Source organism: Macaca mulatta, chromosome 15 (assembly GCF_049350105.2).
Source record: "Macaca mulatta isolate MMU2019108-1 chromosome 15, T2T-MMU8v2.0, whole genome shotgun sequence".
NCBI classification, from domain to species: Eukaryota; Metazoa; Chordata; class Mammalia; order Primates; family Cercopithecidae; genus Macaca; species Macaca mulatta.
In genome coordinates, this window is record NC_133420.1 from 48071190 (window position 1) to 48089928 (window position 18739).

General features: G+C 39.1%; 1 protein-coding gene across 1 annotated transcript; it reads left to right on the forward strand.

The window, feature by feature from the left end:
* The first annotated feature begins 1956 nt into the window (after positions 1-1956).
* TXNDC8 (thioredoxin domain containing 8) lies at positions 1957-18422 on the forward strand. Its single transcript, XM_015117121.3, has 4 exons — positions 1957-2047; positions 5513-5617; positions 14222-14287; positions 16116-18422. Exons 1-4 carry the CDS (start codon positions 2024-2026, stop codon positions 16245-16247), a joined length of 327 nt encoding a protein of 108 aa, XP_014972607.1. The 5' UTR covers positions 1957-2023; the 3' UTR covers positions 16248-18422.
* The last annotated feature ends 317 nt before the right edge of the window (positions 18423-18739 follow it).

Here is an 18739-nt window from a genome sequence, read left to right on the forward strand (position 1 = left end):
CAGTGCTAAACAGCTTTCTGAGAGACCTACATATTTCAGCTGACCCTGTGTTCCTTCCTACATGAGAAGCAACCTGGGCTGGATTCTAAATTAATTCCAGCTATCATAAGTTATCTAAACTTGTTGTACCTGGACTATCTTACCTGTAGATGGATACCATTACCTTAGCTAACTGGGCACTTACAAGATAACATGTATGAAAATAATGCTTACAATGGAGCTCACGCTTTGAAGCAGTGGTTTTCCAGTGGGGACAATTTTGCCCCTCTGGGAGCCACTTGTGGTTATTACCACTTGGAGGTGCTACTGACATCTAGTGGGTAGAAGTCAGGGATGCTGCTAAACAGCCTACAATGCATAGGACAGCCCCCTATAACAAAGCCTTATTGGCCCAAAGCATCAGGAATGCTGTGGTTAAGAAACCTTGCTTGGAAGATGTTCAGTTTGTGTCAACATCCATTTTTCCTTCTTGAATGAAAATGAGACAAAAGATAGAGGAGAAATAGATGAGGATAAGATCTAAAATATATAAGCATGAATAAAATTTCTGGCTGTGATGGAGGATGCATCCCAATGAAAAAGAGAGAGAGAGAGAATAAGCAATGAACGAAGTCATTGAAAATACTTCAAATACCTTTTTTAATTTTTAAAAAATTTTTGTTAATACATGTATTAGTCTGTTTTCACGTTGCAGATAAAGACATACCCAAGACTGCGTAATTTATAAAGAAAAAGAGGTTTAATAGATTCATAGTTCCATGTGACTGGGGAGGCCTCACAATTCTGGCAGAAGGCAAAAGTCATGTCTTACATGGCAGCAAGCAAGAGAGAATGAGAGTCAAGCAAATGGGGAAACTCCTTATAAAACCATCAGCTCTCATGAGATGCATTCACTACCATGAGAACAGTATGGAGGAACTGCCCCCATTATTCAATTATCTCCCACCGGTCCCTCCCACAACCCTTGGGAATTATGGGAGCTACAATTCGAGACGAGATCTGAGTGGGGACACAGCCAAATCATACCAATACATAAAACTTCTACGTATTTATGGGGTACATGTGACATTTTGTTACATGCCTACTTCAAATACCTGTACAGAGGCAGCCATTGTCTCCATCTGACAGTTTTCATGCAACACATGACTCAAGGCCCAGAGCTGGATATATTAAAAAAACAGAAAGAGAGATTTTGCTATTTTTGTTTTATTATAGAATCTACAATTTCTCATTTTCGTTGTTCTTGTTGCTCTGTAGATTTGAGGAACATTGGCCATGGCCATGTTCAGGATTTTTTCTGACATCAGTTTCTGAAAGTGACAAATCATCAGGTGCAGGGGTCAGCAAACTGCTGCTGTTTTTTGCACATCCTACTAGCTGAGAATGGCAAAAGAAATGAGGAACATGCAACAAAGACTGTGGGTGGCCCATAAAGCTAAAATAGTATCTGTTCCTTTAGAGAAAACATTTGCCAACCCTTGATCTAGTGCATAAAAGTGTCATTTCTTTACTCTCTAAATAATTAGAGCAAAATAACAAAGTGAATGGGAATTTATGACTCATTAAATCAAACTTACAGGAAACTCATTATTATAGGGTTAAGACTTTAGTATTTTTCTCAACAGCACAATCGTGTCTTTAAATTCTTAAGTGAAAATCTCATCTATTTAATATTACTCTGCTTACTTCTCATTTGGTGATGGGATGGAAGGATTGGAGATGGGAGAAGAATATGTAGAAATAGGTTATAAAAGATGAAAATAAGACAAACACATTACTGATTCTGCATATAAGGCCCTCAGTTTTCTGATTCTTGGCTGTCCACAAGTGAACTAGTCATGGCATAGAAGTGAAATAAGATCCAAAGTCTGTCAAAGTTCCGGGTTCTGAGATGACATGTTTAATGATGTCATAGAGAAGTTACCCATGTATTCTGGGCAGGATACTGTAATAAATAGGAGACAGCTACAGTGATCCAACTAAACCAACAGGGGATTTTCATCAGCACTTCCCTGGTGTGATCATGGTGCAGATTATTAACGACATGGTAGGTATTTATTTGGCTTCACTGAATATTTCAAATGTGGCCATCTTGGGAACAGATTTGAAAAACTTTAAGAATGTATTCTCTCTATCCAGTATTCCATCATTGCATTGTAGCAAGGGGAGAGTTTTAAATTCTTGCTCTGTATCTTGTTCCTTGAGGGATGGCACTATCTAGAAAAGCAGCCAAGGGGCAAATTGATAAAGAAGGGCTTTCTTCCTCCTGGACTCTTATTTCCTGCTTGACTTCAGATGAATTCTAGACCAGCTCTTAGTATATCTCATCCTGTATCTGATTCCATGGATCCTACCTCAGTTGTGCCTGGAAAATTCCATGGAAGTAAGGGATCCCACACCTTTTCTCTTATCCTAGGAAAGAGAATAGAAACCCCATATGTGGACTGGAGTGGGAACATTATGACCAATAGTATCAAGAATCCCTTAGGTAGGTACTTTGTAGTGCCACCTTCTACTCATTGCCCAATGTTGCTGTCACAACAAATCTAAATTCATGTACAGGACAGAGATAATTCTTGATTTATAAAGGAGAAAATTGCCTCTAAAAGAGAGGTTCAGGGCTACTTCATTTAAGAGGTAGTGTGGGCATTAGAACCCAGACCTTCTGATGCCTGCCCTCATTACAGGAAGTCAAGAGCTGGAGGAGGGGAGAGGGTTTAGGGCCTGAGCCTCATGTCCACCCGCACCCGCAGATTTAGACTTCTGACATTTTCCCCAAAGGTTGCTATACAGATCACAAAAATGACACTGACCAGATTAAGAGAGCACTGCCCTATAACCTTGATATAAGAACATATTTTGAAACATCACACATTTGCTAATGCTTTTGGCACTTATTTTTTTAATGTTCTGGGGATGTCACAGAATAGCCCAGAGCCTTATTCCCTCAGAAGACCTTTCCTTTCCTCTCCAGGGACCTTTTCGGAGGCCCTGCTCTCCATCCTATCTTTATTCAGATGCCACCTTCTCTTTGAGGTTGACCTTGGCCATCCGGACTACAGTTGTAATCCAACCCCCATTCTTCCTTCCTACTTCATTTTCTTTTTGTTTTCTTCATTAGCAATCATCACTAATATACTACATATATTACCTATTGACCTTACAGTAAGCTTCCCATTCTAAAATGTAAACTCCATGGAGACAGAATGCATAGTTTTTGTTTGTTTTCTTTTGTTTGCCACAGTGGTATCCTAGCAGTTTGTGCAGTACCTGGCATAGTATAGGCCTCAATAGGTATGTGTTAAATAAATACCTATACTGTGAGAGTATTTCCTTCAGATAATTTAGTCAAGTTAAGTTCATGGGTCCAACTAGGCCAGCTCACACCCAAACAACAACTACTGGAAAGTGAAGAGTGCTGGGAGCTTGTAAGGATGGCATCTACCTTATAACTTCAGAAGCAAGTGAGAAATAAAGGCTTGGCATGGCTCTGAAAAGTTAGTTACTCCATCCTAGAGGAACATTGATAAAGAAAGAGAGTGCATCTTCTTTGAGTCGTCTCTTCTACCTGATTGAAACTAAACAAAGTAGCCACGTAATTGTCCAGGCTATCATAGAGCAGGTATGTTGTATTAGTCTATTTGCATACTGCTATGAAGAAATGCCCAAGACTTGGTAATTTATAAAGAAAAAGAGATCTAATGAACTCACAGTTCCACATGGCTGGGAAGGCCTCACAGTCATGGCAAAGGCAAAGGAGGAGCAAAGGCATGTCTTACATGGTGGCAGGCAAGAGAGTATATTTTGAGACTTACTCACTGTCAGATCTTTTGAGACTTACTCACTGTCACAAGAACAGCATGGGAAAAACCTGCCCCATGATTCAATTACCTCCCACCAGGTCCCTCCCATGCAATGTGGGGATTATGGGAGCTACAGTTTAAGGTGAGATTTGGATGGAGACACAGCCAAACCGTATCACATGTCATTTGTATGGATTAAACCCATCCATAGTGGGAATAGGCCTTGCTTGGCTTAATCCAATTAACAATCCCATCCCCCTCCTCTCAATGTTTGGTCCGGGAATAAGCACACAGTGCAATTAGGGCCAATGAAAGGGAGAATAAGTTCTAATTCTATGATGAACTCAGGAGTGGATTTTCTGTAGTGCTTAAGGAAATAGGAACTGGGGTCAGGCTGCCTAGGATACCAATGCCAACTACACCACTCACCAGCTAATTGATCAGATAAAGTTAATGAACTTCAGTTTTCTCATTTGTAAAATGGAGATAATAATAGTATACACATCATAGTGTTGTTGTAAAGATTATGGTAGAGAATATAGGGCACAGAGTAAATTAGTTACAATTGTTGCAATTCCAGTGAGAAAAGAAAAAATCTTGAACAGAGTACTATATATTGGCAAATCATTCATTCATCAAGAAGACACTCAGGCTGGGCAAGGTGGCTCACACCTATAATCCCAGCACTTTGGGAGACTGAGGTGGGAGGATGGCTTGAGTCCAGGAGGCAGAGGCTGCAGTAAGCTGAGATCGCACCACAACACCCTAGCCTGGACGAAGAGCCAGACCCTGTCTCCAAAAAATTAAATTAAATTAAAGAAAACACTCCATGAGCATTTACTCGATGAGTACTCTATAAGCACTTATGTGTCAGTTAGGGATCATGGGAGGGTACAGGAATGAATCAAGATTAAGTCCTGTAAGGACTTGGGGAGATCAATCATGCATGAAATAACTAGTGTAGGACCAGTCACTTCTCATAAAGCAAGCAAATATAGATGCAGTCATCTGAGTCCCAGGAAGGGAAACCTTGATTTACTTAGATGATACAAACAGTTGATGGGAAATTCACTTGACATTCAGCCAGAAGCATGTCAAATCCTTAAATGTATAGTTTTAGCCGTAGCTGTAATACTGATCACTTCCCCCCAAAAAACAAGAACTGAATCAAGGTGTGAGATTAGTTCGTCTCCTTTGAAAGTTCACTAGTCATGCATGTTTAGGCCCTTGTTTAATAAAAATCTAGTACTATAGATATCCACCCTGAACAGCAATTAACCGCCACCCTCCAGCCCCCATCCCTCCCTGGCCAACCTGTTTCTCCTCAGAGGTAACCACCGTTATCAACTTCCATTACCAACCTTTTTGGTGCATAGACTTCCATGATTTATATGTACTTACAAAAAGAAATATATTTGACATGAGGGACATTTAGATAAGGTGGGGTCAGCTGGAGAACAATGGCATGGGATACATGGTTAAGGTTTTTAAGAACTAACATGGCCAGATATGGTGGCTCACACCTGTAATCCCAGCACTTTGGGAAGCTGAGGCAGGAGGATCACTTGGGCCCAGGAGTTTGAGACCAGCCTGGGCAACATAGTGATACCCTGGCTCTAAAAAAACCAAAAACAAAAGCAAAACTAACCTGTCATCTTATTCTCTACAAAATGTCATGAGACATTTCCTCATTTATTTTCTGGTTTCAGAATGAATTTAAAACATTTCTGACAGCTGCCGGACACAAACTCGCAGTGGTTGAATTTTCTTCAAAATGGTGTGGTCCCTGCAAAAGGATGGTACCTGTTTTCCATGTAAGTACAACCAGTACCTATCTCATAGTTTTAGAAGAAATTTAAAGTTCCAGAATATTTTTCCCAGTAATTCTTAAAAGTTTGGCACTTATGAGCCACTATGGAGACATAGTTTTTTGAAGCACCCTGATTAACTTGAAGATAATCTACTGAGATCTAATTAGATAATGAGTGTACACACCAGAAAATTAATACTACTTGTCCACGGGTAATTCTGCAAGGAACATCCCAAGATGTGCAAAGGAGTCCAGTTGTACAAATTAATGGATTCTTCATATTATAGCAATGACATTTTACCAAAGTTTCAGGAGTTCAGAACTTTCAAACACTGGATTAGAATACAGATAAATACAATATTTGTTTTTAAATAAAACATAAAAGAATAAATTTTTCCCAGTTCTTCAACCTTATTATCAGAACAAACCATATGTCTTTATGTTATTTATCCTACAGCTTTATTGATGTATAATTGTTAAATATCTTTATTGAGGTATAATTGTTAAATAAACAAAATCTGTTTATTTAATGTATACAACTGATGTCGGGACATATGTATACACCCATGATATTATTACCACAATCAAAATCCATCACCTCCAAATGAAATCTTGTGTACATTTGCTTTTGTGTGTGTGCGTGTATGTGTGATAAGAACACTTAACATGAAATCTATACTAAATTTTTAAGTGTGCAACTCCCTCATGTTAACTATAAGCACTATGTTGTATATTACAGTGGCCCCCAACTTTTTGACACCAGGGACCAGTTTTGTGGAAGACAATTTGCATGGACTACGGGTTAGGGTAGAGGTGCGGGGATGGTTTCAGGAAGAAACTGTTCCACCTCAGATCATCAGGTATTAGATTCTCGTAAGTAGTGCAACCTCGCTCCCTCACATGTGCAGTTCACAATACGGTTCTTGCTCCTATAAGGATCTAATTCCACGCTGATCCGACAGGAGGCAGAGCTCAGGCAGTAATGATCACTCACCCACCACTCACCTCCTGCTGTGCAACCTGGTTCCTAACAGGCCATAGACCAGCCCTGGGACTGAGGATCCCTGGTTATATCAGATCTCTAGAACTTATCGTCCTGTGCAATTGTATCTTTATACCCATTAAACAACTCTTTCACTCCTTCCCTGTTCCCTGGCATCCACCATTATATTTTCTGCTTCTGTAAGTTGACTATATTTTACATACTTCATAAACATTGAATCATGCAGTATTTATTCTATGGTGACTCACTCGTTTCACTTAGCATGATGTCCTCCAAGTCCACACGTGTTGTTGCAATGAGGCAAATAATACGCCTTGCATGTTCCTTTCTTGTCCTTGATTTACTTTGTAAAATATTCTACTGAGTTGTACTCATATATTTATATTCAAGTCTTTTTTCCACATACATATTGGTTCATGTTTTTATGGTCTCCAAATGAATCTTTTACTATCTATACCATATTTTATCTGGTTAATTTCTGTAACATCCTACTTAACAGTTTTTAACATTTTATTTATTTATTTTTGGTATAACATATTGCAGAAAGAATCTCAGGGCACTTTTTTCATTTTTCCTTATTGTATACAACTTTACATGTTTTTATGGTCAATTTTGTGAAGTTTATTCCTTCAAATATAATGAATATTCTACACAGCTGAAAATACTCTGGTTTATTTTCAGCAAGGTTTCTAACATTTCAACTTTTTTTAATCCACCTGAGCCTCAGTCACGGCCTGAGTTAATTTTAACCACAGTCACAATCTTTGATATTTAATTTAAAATGAACTTATATTCCAATAGAGAAACTGGTTACATAACATCACAACATCCTTTCTCTGCCTAAAATTCTTAGAATATCCAGAAGGGAGGCCAGCCATGGTGGTTGATGCCTGTAATCCTAGCACTTTGGGAGGACAAAGAGGGAGGATTGCTTGGGGCCGGGAGTTTCAGACCACCCTGGCCAACATAGTGAAACCCTGTCTGTATTCAAAAATAAACAATAAAGAATATCCTGAGGGAACATTTTAGTTTCTGACTGGCCCTACCATGCTGACACTGAAGACTTAGGAAAGAGGATCTCCTTGGCTTTGCCACAGGATAGCTAGCGTTCAGTTTCAGAAATATAAATGTACTACATACTCACAGGCCACAGAGTCAAAGCTGATGCAATTCCAATAACCAATAAGAGGCATTGTCACGAAATAAAATGAAATCTATGTCTTGGTAACCTCTGCCTCCCTCATATCTTCAGGCCGTAACAGCTTGGCTTTTGCTACATCCAGGCTCTGCAGCCCCTCCTATGCCCATTCTAACTTAATAGATATAGTTAGTCCCTTTGTTAAAAAAAAAAAAAAAACTCAAATTATCCTAATTTGATTGTGCCATCCGTTTTCTGCAGGAATCCAGGCTAATGCAAATACAGTTTTTAAATTTTGGTGCTCCACTCTGTGAAATATTTCAGGTGTTTAAAAGGATTAAGTAGATCCATGTAAATATGTAATCATCTCCAGGACAACATATTATTAAGTAAAAAGAGCACAGTATAAGCAGTGTATAGAGTATGGCCCCATTTACATAAAACAGACACATATATGTACATATAAGTATATTTGTGAGTATATAACCATATGTATATACACATATACATATATAATTTATATATGCAAACAAATGAGAAGCAGAAAGATGCACATCAAACAAGTTTTTTTTCTGTGAAAAGGAGTGGAAATTGTTGGAAGATTGTGAATGGGAGAGTTTCATATTTTGCTTTATTTTTCTTGTAATGTTTGAACTTTTGCAAGAGAAGACATTCCTGTATTATATGTGTAATTTTCTTTTAACTCATATTATATGAGGGGGTTGGAGGAAGGCTTCACTTACCCTAGATCAGGGATCCCCAGCCCCCAAGCCATGGACCAGTACCGCTCCACAGGTCCGTGGCCTATTCAGAACTGGCCACACAGCAGGAGGTGAGCGGCCAGCGAGTAAGCATTACCTCCTGAGCTCCACCTCCTATTATATTAGCAGCAGCATTACATTTTCATAGGAGTACAAACCCTATTGTGAACTGCACATGCGAGGGATCTAGGTTGCACACTCCTTATGAGAATCGAATACCTGATGATCTGAGGTGGAACAGTTTCATCCTGAAACCATCCCTCCACCCCCAGTCTGTGGGGGAAAAAAAGTCTTCCATGAAACTAGTCCCTGGTATCAAAAAGGTTAGATGACTGTATCAGTTAGAGATCAAAGCAAGAAACATAAACCACATTAGAACCAAATTAGAAAAAGATTTTAATACAAGGAATTAAATGCTCATAAAATCATCAGAGACTGAGTGAATGCATTTGGGACAGAAACTCCATGAACCAGTCTTCAGAACACCACAGACCCACCTGTGGAGATTCTAACTTTGCCATCATCAGAAGTCATAGGAAATGGGAGGCCATGATTGGGAGTTAAAAAGCCACCAACAGAGCAGTGGTCAGAGAGTCAGAAGCAGGATTAGGCAGCTACTACAGCCACCATGGCCTCTGGACATCTAAGAAGTTGATTTCTGAACCCTGAGTCTGGCTGCTACCACTGCTTGCCTCTAGCACAACCAGTACCCACAACTTTGCTTTCCACCAAAAAATAAGAAGAAAATAGCTTCTGTCTCATTCTGCCTTTCAAATTTCACTGGCATGCATCTAACTGGTAAAATGAAATTTGCATCCAGAACTCTAGCTGCAAGGGAGGCAAAGAAATCTTCACCACTTTTCCCTTCCAGGTTTTCCAGGATGGTAAAATGGAAGTTAGTTAGCAAAACCATTATTCAAGAGAGGGAAAGAGTTCAAGACATTTTCAGACACACAAAAACTAAAAGTTTACTAGCCACAGAATCTCTCTGAAGAAATTGCTAATGGATGTATTACAACAAGAAAAAAACCAGTGACTCATAAGAAAATGTGGGTTTTAAGAAGTGATTTAAATCATGCAAGAGCAGGGGTCAACAAACTTTTCCTGTAAAGGACAAGACGGAAAATCTTTTCAGCTTTGCAGGCCATATGATCTCTGTCACAACTATTCAACTTTGCTGCTGTAGTGCAAAATCCAATGACAACACAAAAACAGATGGGCAACTAGTTCCAATAAAACTTTATTTAAAAGAACAGGTGGAGGGCTAGATTTGGTCCACAGGGCATAGTTTGCGGATCCTGGGCTAAGAGGACCACTAGGCATAAATCCCTGAAAAGAACATTTCTGGAAAAGGAGAGGCTATAATTTTATTGAGAAATTGTATGGTGTGATTGGGGGAAGGCAATATGTAGTCTGAGAGGCTTACATATAGTGTGCAATGGAAGTGGCAAAACACGAGCATGAAAAAGGAAGCTGAGGCCAGATCAAGTAGGATCTTGTGTTATAACTCAACAAACTGCTGTGGAGAGTCAAATAGGACAATTTTAAGGAGGATTTTGCCACAATCAAATGTGGCGTTTAGAAAATATTTTTGGAGGTTGCACAAGAATAGGTTGGAAAGTCTAAAAGCAGGAAACCCAGGGTGAATGTCAGTAATGATAGGTTTTTCCAAAGCTAGAGCCGTGGCTTTTAGAGAAAAAGGAAAGATCAAATTCAGGAAACACATTTTAGAGTTAGATCAACAGAAATAAGTGACTAGAAATTCATGAGCTATGATTTTAAGCAAACAATTCAAGATGCCATCAAGTGTCCTTAAGGTATGAACACAGCTGTCTGAAAAGACACCCAGGAGCTGACATTTATGGGCCACTGTTGTCACTGCTGCTGCTGTGGCTGCTGCCACTTCCTCTTCCCCTAGACCCACTACCAGCATCATGGTCGCCACCACTGCCAAAGACGATTCCAGAACAAAACAGAAGTAGAAGGGAGTTACTTCTTCCCTCCTCCCCTTCCATTTCCTGCAAATACTTCCCATTGGAAAAACTTAATTGGAAGTCAGCCAGCAATAGAACCTGGAAAATCTAGTTTCCATACATAGTAGAGCACAGAGAGATGGCAACAGGGGTGGAAGGAAATTAGGCCAATGGTCAGCATTAAAATGTTAACATCACTTCAAGCAGAACAGCCTTCTACCACCAGTAGCACCAGCACCTCTCAAAATGCCAGGCAAGAGAAAGTAGAGTTTGGCTCAGAGAGCTATATCTCAAAGATCACTGAAGACAGACTCCCCGGACAGCTCTCCCAGGAGAAAGCCACTCTACTATCCCTTCCGGCACCCCACAAGGTAAGTCTGGACCGACCACACACATTCTGTTATTTCTTTGCCAACCTTGAAACTCTAATCTTCAGTTTGGTTCTTTGACTCTGCTTCTGCCACTGGTCCTTACATCATCTGACCTTGGCATCATCTGGTATTTGACTTGATGCTTCAGGCTCTAGGCTGTAGTGAAATGTCAGAATGATGCTTAGTCCTCTTTAACAGCTTTTTTGTTCATTTCTTCATTTCTACTGAAAAGACACTTCCATTGTATATTTTAATATTAACATCAAACTAATGGGAAATATTTATTTTTTATTTTGAAGGCAATGTCTGTGAAATACCAAAATGTATTTTTTGCTAATGTGGATGTGAACAATTCTCCGGTAAGAATCTTAAATCTTCCATGCACATACTCAAAATCCAAACGCATTGTAATGAATAGCACTGTCTCAGTAATTATTAATACATGATCAATTTAAAATCAAGTAGAATTTCACATTTTTTCTGATAAGCTACAGTAAACTTCCTCATTACACTTGCATGTTTTGTATTACTTAAAAGAAAAAAAAAATTAGCAAAAAGCGGTGAGCTCTCCTGATACCCCTCTCCCCCTCTTATGCTGTGGCAGGCCTCACTAATCAATCCCAGCTTTCTTCACCACTTGCTCTGGGCTCTGCCGCAGAATCCTCCTCAGCAGAGTTGCTCTAGGGAGACAATAGAAATCTGGTAAAGTTGAGCTCGAGGTGAAAGATGGTTTTCATCCCTGTGATGGATTGTTCATCAATTTCTTTTTTTGGGGGGTGGGGTGTTGGGGGACGGAGTTTCACTCTTGTTGCCCAGGCTGGAGTGCAATGGCTCGATCTTGGCTCACCATAACCTCTGCCTACTGGGTTCAAGCAATTCTCCTGCCTCAGCCTCCCGAGTAGCTGGGATTACAGGCATGTGCCACCACACCCAGCTAATTTTGTATTTTTAGTAGAGATGGGGTTTCCCCATGTTGGTCAGGCTGGTCTTGAACTCCCAACCTCAGGTGATCCGCCCACCTCAGCCTCCCAAAGTGCTGGGATTACAGGTGTGAACCACCACATCTGGCCTTGTTAATCAATTTCTAAAACCTAACTCAGTGCCTTACAGACATCTTAATATATTTTGTTTTTCTCTTGCTATATCTTATGCTTTTTGTGTTTTTTTGTTTGTTTGTTTGTTTTTTTGAAGCATCAAAAGAAATTCCCAGAAATCCCTTCTTCTTGTATCTGGAGACATCCTTCCTCATCCCATCCCCCCAAAAAATAATCAACCCTATGACCTCAAAGTGTATCTTATTAATACACACAATGTCTCTACAAAATTATTATTTTTAACATGTTAATTTATAATGATGAAAGATACCAACAGATGGCCTATCCACATGTTAGAATGCATTTGAGCTTTAGAATTAAAAAAGTGATATCTACCATTCTGCCCTTTAATGATTTTGTGACCCACTGTAGTTCAACCTGCATAAACTTCAGTTTCTTCATTTGTAAAACAGGATAATAATACTTAACCAAAGATAAAATGATATAAAATACATTAAATAAATGACATGGTGCCCAGAGCATAATAGAAGTTCCCTTTCTCCATTTCCTTCAAGCTTCATTAAAGTGTGAGTGTTTAATTGCCCTTTAGGATGAACCATAACCTATAAATTCAGAATACGCAGCTAGGATGACTATCTCTTTACCTTTTCTATATTCACAGAGTTGTGCAATCATCACTACAATCAATTTTAGAACAATTTCATCACTCCAAGAAGAAACACTGTACCCTTTAGTAGTTATACCAAATTCCCTCCATCCCCCACTCCCAAATCCTAGGCAACCATAAATCCACAGTAAGCAAAACAGATTTGCTATTCTGAACATTTCCTATGAAGGGAATCATAGAATATGTGGTCTTTAATCACTGGCTGCTTTCACTGCATACATTTTCAAGGTGCATTCATGTTATTGAATATATCAGTACTTTGGCCAGGCACAGTGGCTCACATCTGTAATTTCAGCACTTTGGGAGGCCCAGATTGGTGGATCGCTTGAGGCCAGGAGTTCAAGACCAGCCTGGCCAATGTAGTGAACCCCCATCTCTATTAAAAATACAAAAATTGGCCGGTCGTGATGATGCATGCCTGTAATCCCAGCTACTTGGGAGGCTGAGGCAGGAGAATCGCTTGAACCCGGGAGGCAGAGGTTGCAGTGAGCCCAGATTGTGCCATTGCACTCCAGCCAGAGCAACAAGAGCAAAACTCCATCCCCCCCCCCCAAAAAATGGTATAAACATTAGTGTACAAATTTTTGTGTAAACAAAATTTCCATTTCCCTTGGGTTTATATCCCGGATTAGAATTTTGTGGTAATATGGTAACTCTGTGTTTAACTTTCTGAGGAACTGACAAACTGTTTTCTAAAGCAGTTGCACCATTTTACATTCTCATCAGCAATGTATGGGAGCTCTGATTTTTCCACATCCTTGCCAAGTTGTATTATTGTCTGGCTTTTTGATTAGAGCTCATTGTCTTTTAAGGTAAAACAAAATGCATAATTGTCTAATGGTAATTTATGTATCAGTTGTTATCATTGTGTGGTCATGAAAAATTATAATACAGTGTGTGTTCAGGTGTGTGTGCGTGTGTGTGTGTGTGCGCGCACGTGCTGTGAGTACCAGGGCAAGAGATTTAATGCCAGTAAAATGATTGGTATATTAGAGAGAGATGTCCAGTTCTGTTGATCCTGTGGGTGACTAATTTTCTTTTGACTCCTAAACAAGAAAAACAAAAACTAACATTTGAAAGTAGTTTGGAATAGATTAAAACAATTGGGATTCTGGCATATTTTATCATATTTTGGCTCCAAATCTTTCACAAAGATGGGCAGTGAAGGACTTAAAAGAAAGACATGTATAAGCCTTACTTAAAATGCTAGATCAGGATGCATTCCACATTTCAAGTAGAGTTATAAAGATTTGTTTACTCTTTTCTATTTTTGCAATAAGCTTTTCTGATATTGAGTTCCACTGGGGCCCCTCTGTACTCTTTCACAAGGTCCTTCAAACGCACCTCATTTTGTTATTAAGCATCTATTCTGTTGTGGCCTCCATCTCTTACCCACCTTCCGGTTCTATGGGATGAAAAAGCCCAGGAATGCTGTAACAACCATTTTCTATCAATCATTTCATGTCAATCATTGTGACATTCCTGGAGGAATGTTAGAAAGTTCACAGCAGTAGAGTCTGTAAAGTGTCAGGTGTCCTTGGAATTTTAGACATGCCTCCTGAGAAGTTACCAAATAACATGCTTGGTACAGGGAGAGGACAGAAATACCGTAACTTCATGCCATTTCTTTGCTTTCCCAGGAGCTCGCTGAAACTTGTCACATCAAAACAATACCCACATTTCAGATGTTCAAGAAAAGCCAGAAGGTATGTTTCCATGGTAACCAGCAGGGTTGAGTTAGATTATAGAACCATCAGAACCCCTCAAAAAAAGCCTGGCTATCCTAGGTGGATGAAATAACTACATTTATTTTTAATGCTTAGCAATATAATTATTTGCATATAAGTATGTTGTACTTTACATACAACAACTTTACATACAACTTTACAAAGGGTTAAAACATGTATGACTTATTAATAAATCTCCCCATTCAGACCATCTGAGGTATCCAAGTCCATAAGTATTTTCCCACTGCTATCTCTACACTGGGGCAAAACTATCAAGCAAGACTCTTTCAGAGAAAGACATTCTGAAATTCTCACACAAATGTATACAAGTTGTAAACAACATTTGAGAAAATGCTAACCAAAAGCTATCACAAAGCAATATTGCCCAGTGATTGAGCACACAGGCTCGGGATTCAGGTTCCCATGGTTCACATACTGCTTCTAGCACTTCATAGCTGTAGGGCCACGAATAGTGTATTTAATCTGTTTATATCTTAGTTTCCCTATTTATACATGGATCATAATAAATTTTCCCCTCATAGGGTTGGTGTGATAATTAAATGAATTAACATGACAGGTGTTTAGACCCACCCTGGCATTAAATGCTTACTGTGTTATGTTAGTTATCTTAAAAATATTAATGGAATAAAATGTCTAAAATACTCAGCAAGTTATGAAACTAGCACTTTGTTCTTTTTTTGGCAGGGTGGTGGGGGACAGAGTCTTGCAAGGTCACCCAGGCTGGAGAACAGTGGCATGATCTCGCGATCTCAGCTCACTGCAACCTCCACCTCCTGGGTTCAGGCTATTTTCCTACTTCAGCCTCCCGAGTAGCTGGGATTACAGGCAAGAATCACCACGTCCAGCTAATTTTTGTACCATGTTGGCCAGGCTGGTCTCAAACTCCTGGCCTCAAGTGATCCACCCACCTTGGCCTCCCAAAGTGCTGGGATTACAGGCATGTGCCACCGCGCCTGGTGGAAACTAGAACTTTCTTATATGGCCAGGGCCATTGGCAATTTTCCATACTTTTCGAAAGGTGATTTTGCAAACATATGTAGGAGACACAAAACGTTTATTCCATTTTACACAATTACCCCATTCCTGGGAACTTTTGCTACAGAAATACCTCAAGGAAAAAAAAACAGCTAAGTATATAATAATATTTGTAGCACTATATCTAATTTTAAAAAATGAAAGCAATCTCAATGTCTTTAAGTAAAAAGATTAAGTGAATTCTGATACATCTACTCCATGAAATAGGATGCAAGTAAAACAAAGTTATAAAGAATAATTTAAAGGAAAATTCATGCTTAAGCTTTGTAAAGATTATGTCTGCAGTGTAAAGAATGAAAACATTGGATATGCTAGCTGCAGAATTTTATTTTCAATGTCTAAGAATTTTCTGTAATACAGCTAGTGCAATATATTTAAATTATTTTTTTAAATAACACTACACATTCCCTCAATTGGATTTTTACTTGACAACTAAAGTTATTTAACATATGCTCCCTCAACTTACCTGACTTAGATGTCCAATTGTCTACATACCATCTTTTATTATATTCTCCTTCACTCCCATCTCAGAAATGAGAATGCTTCTTCCTTTCAAAATCAGTTTCATCCATGCAGCTTGATTGCGTTCCCTACCTTCTGCTTCAGGCCTCTATCCATCAGCTACTCTCTTTAAAACTTGGAGTTTAGACACCTCTTTTTGGCACCCAGCATCCATTCTCTATTAATAGTACTCTGATTTTCCTCCCAGGAACCACTGCCTTTCGTATTCTTATCCCACGTGCTTCCTTAGGGCTCCATCTCCAGGCCTTCACCAACCAGTGAACTCCATCCCCATCAGAAATGGACCCTTGACTCCAGTCAAGCCAATCCAAGTCAAACCAGAGCTAATTTCAGGACTTTGCTTAAGCAGCTAGGTAAATAACCTTCTCTTTTGATATCACTGGATTTGAATTTGGGAAGATATGAGTCCAAAGCAAACAGCTTGTCACCATATAAAACCTGAAAATGAATCTACCATACAGAAGAAAACAGAGTCAAGCCAAGAGGTACTAATAGCATTGACTGCACCCTGAATCTATCCATGCCTGAAGCCTACACTACCCCATAGATTCTTCAGCTATATAAACTCTGGGTTGGTTTCTCTGTCACTTGCAACCAAAAAAAATTCTGATGAATATATCTGGTGTTCTCCTAGGCTACTCTCCTTCATTTCATGGTGTAATTGTCAAAAGAGTAGAATATATTTACAGTTTCTAATTCTCATTTTCCACTCATTCCCTCATCTATCTATCTGTCCTCCTAAAGTCACCAAGGATCTCCCTGCACCTAATTTAAATAGCCATTTCTCAATTCTTGATTCCTTTGTTACACAGAAGTACCATTAACTAACGAGCTTCTATATTCTGGAAACTTTCTTCTCTTTTGACTTTATATCTCATCCCTCCCTATGCTCTCCTCTGGCTTGCCTCCTGTTAACAGTCAAATATATCCATTTTGGGTATCTATCTTTTTGGTTCAATCCATTTCCCATTCTACCTCTATCCTTTAGCAATGTCATTCCTACTTCTAGTTCCAGCTATAAATACTTTTTTACTGAGACAATTGCAATGCCCTCTCCTTACCCTCAACTTAGCACCATAGCTCTGTTTTCGTCTCCAGATTTGTGCACAGTTTCCTGTGTAGCATCCCTTTTTTTAACATGTGATGCCCTCCCCCTCCATTGTCTATATAATCAAAGCTAAACCATTGTATTTAAGGCTGGCATTCAAGTTTCTCCATAATTTTGATCCAATCTACTGCTCCAAGCTGTTCTCTGTTTAACTCAGATCTTGATGTATTTTTCTCATACTAGTCCAAGCACCTGAAGGAGGTCATGTCTGATTTGAAAGCTCAGTGTCTAGAAGAATCCCAAGTGGATAGAAAATACTCATCATGTGTGTGATGAATGAGTGAATGAATGAATGAATTAATGCTTCTGTTTTTTCCCTGTATCCCACTGCCAGCTCAGCCTCACCTCCTGATTCTGTCCTGGTACCAATCTGATTCAGGGCAAGTTTCTCTCCAGTTCAGTATAATTTTCTGGTTTTATTCCTTCTGCTACTGATATTGTTTAGTGGCTGCTGCCACTCAACAGTTTTTACTCCATTCTATGATTACACGAGACTCTGAGTTCTCAACTGATTATGTGTCTAAGCTCTTGAACCAATCCAAGCTATGCTTTTAAGGAAGGGCATGGCCCTGCTTGGTCTCAATTCTGTATGGAGATGGAAGTGCCCTCAATAAGCTGGGGAGAGAGGATACTTATAAAACATTATATCTTAACTGGTCTCTAATGGATACATATCTCTTTTGAATTGATAGATCCTGCATTGCAGGGATCACTAAAGATCTCAAATCTGAATTTTCTGCCAGGCAGCTATTAGAAAGCAAATTGAACTGAATGGCTGGCACTGTCATTAAGATGATTTACACTTCCATATTCTAATTCCAGGGTCACCCAACAAGCCTCTGATTATAATGTGGATACTCATATCTAAGGAAGTTTTGTTGAGGATTCAATTTCTCATTGAATATTAGTAACTTATCATCCTGGTTATAAAGTTTAAAAAAAAAAAGAAACTTGGACCATTTATGTCACATTATACAAATGAGTCTACTTCTAAACGTTGTGTACATTGTAATCGTATCTTTGACAGACTCATACCTGGATCAATTTAGATATCATTAGAAAACCTCCAGAAAAATTTGTAATACTGACTCCATTTGACAAAGAATATCAATTTTCTATGCAAAAGACACAAAAACAAGGAAGAGATCCTAAAGAGAGAGTATTACAAATTGTTTACCTCTTGTGACTCACCCTGCAGGATTTGGTATCTGAGCAGCACTTCTGCATTGCCTCCAGAGCTGCAGTTATGCCATGACACCTCTGAAACTCTCCCCTGCTCCTACCTCACAGTGACCTGCAAGGAAAGTCACTAGAACCAGAGGAGGCAGGTTTGGATAGCCAGCCAAAAAGACATGTTCTTAGACATTTTTATTTTATTTTATTTTTCATAGAACTGACTAGGAAGGTGTCCCTGAACATCCACTGTTTTCCTGATGGGTCAAGAAAAATCAAATGCACTTTTTTGAGGAGCACCTCCATAAATGTGCTCCTCTCTTTTATCTGGGACAGCACAACTGAAAACTGACTTATTGAAGCAGTTAAATACTGTGTGTATTTTATTATTTTAAAAAATAAAACCTAGAGTACAGTTCCTACCAAGGCTTCTTACAAGAAATGTCTTACATTTCTGGTAAAACATCTGGCAAAAAGCCACTTGTCCATTATACCCTTTTAAATGTACATTGTATAAAAAGCTTCACAATAATTTCTCCTAGAACACAAGCGTTAGGAGAATACTCACCTCC